Source organism: Odontomachus brunneus, unplaced genomic scaffold (genome assembly GCF_010583005.1).
Source record: "Odontomachus brunneus isolate Ranch 3 - 2012 unplaced genomic scaffold, Obru_v1 Obru_scaffold_086, whole genome shotgun sequence".
NCBI classification, from domain to species: domain Eukaryota; kingdom Metazoa; phylum Arthropoda; class Insecta; order Hymenoptera; family Formicidae; genus Odontomachus; species Odontomachus brunneus.
Window position 1 is genome coordinate 137,576 of NW_022639536.1, and position 9,792 is coordinate 147,367.

Here is a 9,792-nt window from a genome sequence, read left to right on the forward strand (position 1 = left end):
ATGATTTCGATGTTGCAAACAAAGAATACGGAAAACCTGCAAAAAGATAAAGATGTGGAGTTACAAGCATTGTTGGACGAAGATGATTTACAAATACAAAAACAACTCGCAGAGCAATTGAACGTTCAACAAGCTCTTTCAAATCGCTTACGAGAGATGGGAAAGATTCAGAAGATCGGCAAATGGGTACCATATGAGTTGAATAAGAGGCAGATGGAGAGGCGCAAAAACACATTTGAAATTTTGCTCGAACGATACAAAAGAAAGTCGTTTTTGCATCGTATCGTTACTGGGGATGAAAAGTGGATTTATTTTGAGAATCCCAAGCGCAAAAAATCATGGGTAGACCCAAGCGCACCATCCACATCGACCGCAAGACCGAATCGCTTTGGCAGGAAGACGATGCTCTGTGTTTGATGGAACCAGAAGTGTGTGGTCTATTATGAGCTGTTAAAGCCTGGTGAAACGGTTAATACCAAACGCTACCAACAACAATTGATCGATTTGAACCGTTCGCTGCTTGAAAAACGAACAGAATACCAAAAGAGGCAACACAAGATCATTTTTCTCCATGACAATGCTCCATCACATACGGCAAAACCGGTTCGCGACACGTTGGAAGCACTCACCTGGGAAGTTCTACCTCATGCGGCTTACTCACCAGACTTGGCTCCTTCTGATTACCACTTGTTTGCATCGATGAGTCACGCACTTGCTGAGCAGCGCTTTGGTTCGTACGAAAATGTGAAAAAATGGCTCGATGAATGGTTCGCGACAAAAGGGGAAGATTTTTACTGGCGTGGTATCTATAAATTGCCCGAAAGATGGAAAAAATGTGTAAGTAGCAATGGAGCATACTTTGAATAAACCTCTTTTTATCATTCTTCCGAATTTAAAGTGTTTTTTTGGAAAAAAATCCGCATTTTATACTTGTACACCTGGTACATGGACCCCGCATAGGCCAGAAAAGTGAACCCAACATGTAGAAAAAGACCATAGACGTAATATACATAGACTCCGTATAAGTCAGAAAAGAGAAGCCAATAGTACAGCCTTTATGTTCTCTGTCTCTTTCTGCACAGACAAAGTGTGCAACAAGATTTAAGTAAGACGTTTACTTGCCAGTCTAGTCGGGGTGCTGTTGCGCTTTATATTATGGAAACGAAAAATGGATGCACGCGCAACAAAAAAGTGACAAAATAGAAAGAAAACTATAGCTCCTCTATTCTCGCTCTCTTTCTAGATGTTGGCTTCACTCTATTAGACGACAGAACATAGGGCATTCGGAGTCTATGTATACTACGTCCATGGCACGACCGTCATTTTCTGTGCCCGCCGCGCAGCAAGGTGGAAATAGAAGGCGTAGCTCCCGAGAATCGGCCGAAATTAACAAACTTTTCCGAGCCCTGTTGTATAGCATCAAAAAGTAAAAGACCCATATTTTTTTATATCGGCTTTCTCGAGGTTTAGGGGTTAAAACAGCCCCTTGAAAAAAATGAACTTTTTCATTTTTAATAATTCCTAAGATATGAGATATATGAAAAAACGTTTCCTACAAAAGTTTTACAGTATTTAATATTCTTTGCAACGGTATACTTCATTTTTTAGATATAAAATTTTTTACTCCTCCCCCGCTCCACTCGTGTTACATCGCAGCGGAATCTACCTTTGTCTCCATATCTTAGATTCTTAGTCACAATAGACCGTCAAAATATCTCGTTTATTTTCTCACTTGTACAGATTAGATAGGATACTTGTAACAACCAAACCAGGTTCTCGGACCACTTTTTCGATAAGAGACACCCTTTTTCTTTCCTTTTCCTCTCTGTTTTTAGCTGTTTTATTCACTTTCAATAATTTTAACGAATAAATACCCGAACATAAACAACTTTTTCAATTAACTAAAGACGATGTTACATATTTATATACTACAAAATATATACTATAAGAAATAATTAAGATAAAAGAAGAATTCAAAAACACAGAAGATAAGTTCCACATAACAAAATAATTAAAAAGGATTTATTGAAATTTCACTTCGATCTATATATAATTAGATAAATCTAGAAATTTAAGTCAAATTTTAGGTTTAAACGTAGGAGAGAGTAGGGCTGACGCGAAGCTCTACTATCTCCTAATAAATATATAAACAAATGCGATAATAGATCCTACGGATTCTGATTGGATGTTAAGAAGACCCTCCTACTAGGAATTGGGTATAAAATGGGAACACCAAGGGCCAGCGAGTCAGTACGGAATTTTTAGCCAGAAGAGACAGTCAGTCAGACAGTACGTCAGAGCAGTACGGAATTTTTAGTCATAAGAGACAGTCAATCAAACAGTACGTCAGAACAGTACGGAATTTTTAGTCAGAAGAGACAGTACGTCAGAATAGTCAGTCGGTCAGAGACGACACCGAACTAAACGGTTAGTTCACCTCGATTTTCTCTTTTCAATTCCAGACCTATAATCGCACTTGTTCTATCCTATAGTATCTCAATGTATTAATTCAATCACCTTAACACTTAGAAATAAATTGTTATATGTTACTTCTTTTGGATTGAAACTAAGTCTCTTTTCCGCTCTAGATAAAATCTCGCATGAAAATTATTCACGAGGAGTAATTATAGTTGTCGCTGCCAATTGCGTGGCCCCAACTATCTCGATTGTCGCTGCCAATAGTGTGGCCCCAATCACACGAACTGTCGTTACCAATAGTGTGGCCCCAGTTCCTCGTAATTATTCCTCAACGAAATTTATTTAATTCTATATGCCTTCGAAAGGTGGGCGACTACAGCGAATTAAGAGACTTAGATATCAGATCAAGGTCGCTCTTTTTTCAAACCAAGACCCGTTTCCATTATTTGAAGAATTAGCAAAACTACTAGATCAATCTCCTCCATCCAATCCTTCATCTATAGCAACCTATATTCTACGTAAGGCAGAATATATCTATTCATTTCCCGACTACAAGTCCATCCCTAAGGATGATCCTCGTCGACTCACCTATAAAATATGCGAATTATTCGGAGTAGAACACCGATGATTCTACCCAGTCCTTTCACCCGTCAACCGGTGAACTAGAAGTAGTGCACAACTTGATCTCCGATCCCCGGGTAAAATGCTTTAATGCATTGACCCAAAATAAGGAGAAATAAAAATTAATCTTATACGTGACGACGCGACGGGACGTCACACTCGTTACTTTCGCAAAATTTTTAAGTTTTTGTAAGGATAAAAATTGTAGAGCATTTAATACCAAATCCGTTCATATATAATAGTAAGAGTTGATCTCTCTTTAATCTTTGGAAAACGACGTAAAATGGATAACATTGTGCTGTAGGCGCTACACTGTCCAAGTAGATGGATGCTGTAAGTAGATATGTTACTATAAGTAGGGGAATATAATAAATTGTAAAAAAATAACACAGACAATTGCGTATATTTAATATATAATGTTTGTTATAGCACAATATTATCACGTCGTTTTCCAACTATTAAAGCGAGACCAACTTTTACTATTATATATATAATATTAAATGCTCTACAATTTTTGTCTTTACAAAAACTTAAAAATTTTGCGAAGGTAACGAGTGGAGAGGAGGAGTAGAAAATTTGACATTTAAAAGCAATGAAATTCGCTCTTGCGTAAGTAAAGAGTATTAAATACTGTAAAACTTTTATAGAAAACATTTTTTTATATACTTCATATCTTAGGAATTATTCCTAATAATATAAAATAAAAAAGTATAATATAAAATCCTATAATATAAAAATAAAAAAGTTAGTTTTTTTCAAAGAGCTATTTTAACTCCTAAATCTCGAAATAATCTAATATAAAAAAATGTGGGTCTTTTACTTTTTGATGCTATTCAATATTCAAAACATCAAAATCGGTGAGGGACAGTTCTGTCAGGTCCCTTGTTAGTCGTGCAAGATTTATTTTATGGTTAAGCTTTAATTAGCTTTAATTTAAAACTTAAGAATTTAAATACAATTGAAATAATAAATATAACTTTAAGAATAAACTTTAAGCTAACCATAAAATAAATTTTCTTAAAAATCTTCTTTCGTGGAATTTTTTATTTAAGATCGAGAATTATAAGAAAACTTAATGGGACATTCTACTTTCTCGGTTCAAAAATAAAATAATTTTTTTATTGTCTCATTCGAAAGTATATACTTTCGAGAATATGCCCCTAAATTTTTAACGAGAAATTCCCAATATTTGCAAAGTTATAAGCCTCATAGCCGATAAGTTTTCTTATAATTCTCGATCTTAAATAAAAAATTCCACGAAAGAAGATTTTTAAGAAAATTTATTTTATGGTTAGCTTAAAGTTTATTCTTAAAGTTATATTTATTATTTCAATTGTATTTAAATTCTTAAGTTTTAAATTAAAGCTAATTAAAGCTTAACCATAAAATAAATCTTGCACGACTAACAAGAGACGTGACAGAACTGTCCCTCACCGATTTTGATGTTTTGAATATTGAATAGCCGACCCACCTCTCGCAAGTAGAAGCGTGCCGCTCCCCTCTCTCGGCGCACTTCTATTATATCTAGTCTCAACCGTCTGCTGTATTATTATTGTAAAAAATACGAATAAGAAATGTTTGCTATTGTACACAATACAACAAACTTATGTATGTAAACTTATGCAAATTATAAATCTTCCTTCAAGAAAGTTAAAAAAATTCGTTTTGCTGTAGAGTATTCAGTTTTCAAACAGTTTTCGAAAGAGATAAATCGTTTGAAAATGGATCGAAAACACGGTAAAGTCAGCGAATCAAGACCCAGCCGTTCTCAAAAAAGAAAATTTGCCGGAAATCAGCACACAAATGAACTCAGTTTGGAGTCTGCAAGTACGTCGGCGAGAAAATAAAAGAATGTGTAGATTTGGGTGTAAATATTGATCCGAATATGAATTATTGTATGTTACAATTTACTCTTGTTTTCACCGCATTACAAGAAATATTGAAGTGTAAAAATTGTAATAGTGATGTGAAATTTTACAAATGTGACGAACGAGGATTAAGTTTTAAAATAAGTGTCGTATGCTCGTGTAATAAAGATATTTTTATTGATTCCTGCCAAAAAAATTGCGAAAGCCTATGAGATTAATAGATAATTCATTTTCGCTATGAGACTAATCGGCGTTGGTTTGCAAGGAATAAATAATTTTAGCGGACTTATAGATTTGAAAGCAGGCTTCAATATCAACACCTACTATAAGTGTATAGATTACATAAAAGTAGCAGTTGACTGTTTTTAGAATCGTTCTTAATAAAGCTGCAGGTGAAGAAAAAAAAAAAAAACAAAGGGAATATTGAAAATGAATTGTCTGTATCGGGAAGCGAATCTTGGTCAAAGTGTGGCTTTACCTCTCTGTTGGGCATCGTTTCTCTCATCGGAAAGTACAGTAACAAAATTCTAGATGTAGTTGTAAAATCAAGCTTTTGCAAGGCCTGTGCTATGTGGAAAGGTAATACAAATATGATCGAATATGCAGCATTTTATGCACACAAGGAAAATTGTATGGCAAATCATGAAGGAAGCGCCGGGAAAATGGAGGTGGATGGTATGCTTGAAATGTTTCAACGTTCGGAAGACTTACATGATGCAAGATATCGGTATTACATTGGAGATGGTGACACAAAAAACCTTCAAAGCTTTATTAGACAAACAGCCTTATGGAGGAGAATTTATTGTTAAAAAAAAGAATGTGTTTTACATCAAAAAAAGAATGTATAGAAGAGCGAAAGAAGTTAAAAAAATTACTAACTCAACAAAATAAGCAAAAACAAAAGGATGCACAAGCAAGTACGAAAAGAAAATCAGAGTCTAAAAAAGTGCAGTTAACAAATAAATTGATGCAGGATTTATTGTTATACTACGGCTTGGCAATACGTCGTCACACAAACTTTATTCAAAATATGAAAAAAGAAATTTGGGCGACTTTTTTCCACAAAATTTCGACGGACGAAGAGCCGCAACATTCGCACTGCCCTGCCAACGCTGACTTTTGGTGTAAATGGCGACAACATGCGGGTATTTTGTGTGATTTCACACATTCATTTCCATTATATGATGACGTTCAAAAAGTGCTAAGGCCCATTTATGAAGAATTAACGGTAGACGAACTTTTGGAATGGTGTTTAGGAAACAACACGCAAAACAACAACGAAAGTTTCAACGCGTGAGTGTGGCATTTAGTTCCTAAACACATTTTTATTGGCCGAAAAATACTGCAAATAACTGCATATACGTCCGCATGTGTATTCAATGAAGGCTTTTGAATTCTTTTGAGAATAATGAAAGTGATGAGAATTACAATTGGACCCGCAGCCGTTCAACTTGCGCACAAGCAGGACGGCCAGCGCATCGGGCAAACCAACCGTCGCAGCACTGACGCCTCTAAGAAAAACAAAATAGCTCACAGGGAAGAGAGAGCCTTTGAGAACGAAGCCTACGAAGAGTATGAAGGCATTTTATATGCAGCAGGCATAATTGATTTGACGTAAGTAGCTTTTATATACAAAAGTTCGATACGAAAAACTTTAAACGCGTTTTTCTCAAAACCACTTTTTTTTACCTGGCGAGCACGATTCCAAAAAAACTATTTGATCAATCGGAATGAAATTTTAACATATTATTCTATATACCAGTGACTATTGCATGAACCACGGGCGTGTTAATTAATCAATATTTTCCCATTTTTCATCATAAAAAGGTGCCATTTTCTCGTATCTAATGTTTGAAAGTCTGCCATTTTAAAATTTTTCACGCAAATTCTTTCTCCGTGGTTCATGCAATAGTGGTTCATATACAAATTAAGATTCTTCTTGTATTTTTTTTACAAATTATTCTAACGACCGCAATCACGTCCGCCAGCGAGCATGAAATGTTTGAAGGCGCTTCCGTAATCGAGAAAAACTCGTATAAATAAACTTATTTAAAAATATGAAAACAATTTTTTTGTCTAATTTAAGGATACAATATATTTTTTGTCTAATTTAAGGATACAATATATTGCCAAAGTTTCAAATTGCTGCGTTATTATTTTCTCATAAAAAAAAAAAATTCTTGAAAATAAGCAAAATTTTTCGATGAGAAAGTAGAATGTCTCCTTAAAAGTTTAATGTTACCTTAGAATTACCCAAAATTTATTACTTTAAAATTACTTTTTCATTCCTTTAAAATACTTAAACACTGTTTTAAAGTCAATCTGGAAATACTTAAAAATTTCTTAGATTAGATAATTTCTTAGATTAGATGTGATATCAAAAATTTAAAAAAATTTTTTAAAAATTACTTTAAAAAAAAAGTATAAAAGAGAATCTAAACGCGTGTGCGTTAGCATTATTTGTCTTTACAAAAAAAGATCGTTATAAATAAATTGCAACAAAAGCTCAGCTAAAAAATATTTAAAAAAATATTATTAAAACAACCATATTCAGATCAATTGTATTCTCGCAAATATATTGAAAAATACAAAACAATTTTATATTTTTTACTAAAATAATTATTACGGAATTAACTCCTGTGTGTTTGACTGTATGTGGAGGGTTTCTTGCGTTAATAATTGATATCCTTTATTCCTCCTTTTCTGCCGAGATACAACCACTTACTACTACTATTTTTACGCATGCGCAACTCTCCTGCTTGGTAGCACCTCATCAACGCCACCACCTCAGAGACACCGCATCAGCGACACTGCCTCAGCGCCACTGCATCTTTCCGTGCTACTACACCTCTAAGTGCTCTTACATTTAGGCGCCAATCTTAAACTAAACGATAAACTTAAAATACAAACACAAAGGGTTTTACTATCTTAACATGCCGCCCGCCTTGACAAATAGGAATATTTTGAATAACTATATAAAAAATGCTCCCTTGGACTGATTTCAATGCTACCTGAACATAACAAGCAGAACTTAATTTTCACATATTGGAGAGATGTTTACAATCGCTCTTTTATAAATACCCTTAGAAGTTCGCAAGGTAACCGTCCTAACCACTCCGTTTTACCGGGATGTATTTTTTTGATTCTAACTAAAATCCACTGGAGAGGTAGAGTTTCGGTATCCTTCAACATGACCAATTGTCCAATCTTAAATTTAGCGTGGCTTTCCGTTTTCCATTTATTTCGCTGCTGACAAATAGATAAGTACTCCTTCTGCCACCGGGACCATAAATGTTGTCTCAGCTGTTCGACGTATTGCCATCTTGATAGTGTATTTCTTGGTACCTCCTCTAGACTCAATTCTGGATAGGATTGCAGGTTTTCTCCTATCAAAAATGACCAGAAGTTAAAGCTCTCAAGTTATCCGGATCTTCCGAAAGTGGCGTCAGAGGCCGCGAGTTCAACATTGCTTCTATTTGCGTCAAGATAGTCGACATCTCTGAGACCGTAAGACAACTTTCACCAATCGTTCGTTTGAGGTGTAACTTCATTGCTCTTACTGCGGCTTCCCAAATACCGCCATAATGTGGAGATCTAGGCGGGATGAAATGCCAGTTTACCCGCTCGTCCACTGCAAACTGTTATACCGCTTCTTGGAACTTGGTTTCTTGAAACATCTGCTGTAACACGCGATCCGCGCCCACGAAATTTTTTCCATTGTCCGAATATATATTTTTTATCTTGCCTCTTCGAGCTATGACTCGTTTCAACGCGGCTATGAATGATTCGGTGGTTAAGTCCTCCACTAACTCTATGTGCACGGCTTTGGTTACCATGCACACAAATATGGCCACGTACGACTTATATTTTTTGCTATTTTTTCGATCTCTTATATAGAAAGGTCCGCAGTAGTCGACACCTGAATTGCTGAAGGGTCTAGCTATGTTGACCCTTACTGATAGTAACTCGCCCATTATTTGTCAACTGGGTTTGGGACTTGCCTTCCGACATTTCACACAATTGCGTAAAATTTCCTTAACTCGGCTCCTAGCAAATATAGGCCAGAATTCTTCCCTTATAGAATTCGTCGTCGCTTGGGCTCCCGCGTGGAGCAGTTTCTCGTGATAGTGTAAGATTATCAATGAGGTGAAATAATGTGAGACTGGTAGTAGGACGAGATGTTTAACTTCTTCAGGTAGTACTGCATGCTTTAACCTTCCTCCTACTCTCAATACTTCTTCTTCGTCAAGATATGGACACAGTGCAATCAGTCTTGAAGTGCGAAGAATCGCGTTATTTCTCAACGCCTTTATTTCTTCTTCAAATACTTCAGCTTGCACTAATTTAACTATCACACATTTTGCCTTGTTAATTTCGACATTGGTTATCGGCCCTAACTCTCGCTTCACTGTTTTACATTTAACATTTACACTAAATCTTAATACATATGCTGTCACTCTTAATAGCTTATTGAAAGAAGAGAATCGCTTATAGTCTATAATCGGTCTCTCAGTTATAGCCGCTGCTATCACTACTTTCTTTCGTTCTTCCGGAGCGTTAATTGATAATTCCTCATCCTCTTTTGGCCAGCTATTCTCATTTTCTTTTAACCATTTAGGTCCCTCCCACCATTCGTTTGCGTGAATTAACTGTTCCGGAGTAGTCAGGAGTTGTGGCATCTGGGTCTGGATTGGGACGAATCAGTCCCTATGCACATCCATAGAACCTGGGAGCAAATAAAATCAACTATAGGTTTGTTGAATTCCTTAAAAATACCGAGATTAATATCATTAGGGGAGGCCAACACACACACACAACTCAGATTCAGATACACGGGTTTTGCGATGCCAGTGAGAAGGCGTATGGAGCTTGCATGTATGTCTCG

The 9,792-nt window shown here is 35.8% G+C and overlaps 1 protein-coding gene across 1 annotated transcript; it reads right to left on the reverse strand.

Moving 5' to 3' along the window:
• Nucleotides 1-8,887: 8,887 nt before the first annotated feature.
• LOC116847984 lies at nucleotides 8,888-9,586 on the reverse strand. The gene has a single exon (XM_032823644.1). It carries the CDS (start codon nucleotides 9,584-9,586, stop codon nucleotides 8,888-8,890), a length of 699 nt encoding a protein of 232 aa, XP_032679535.1.
• Nucleotides 9,587-9,792: the final 206 nt, after the last annotated feature.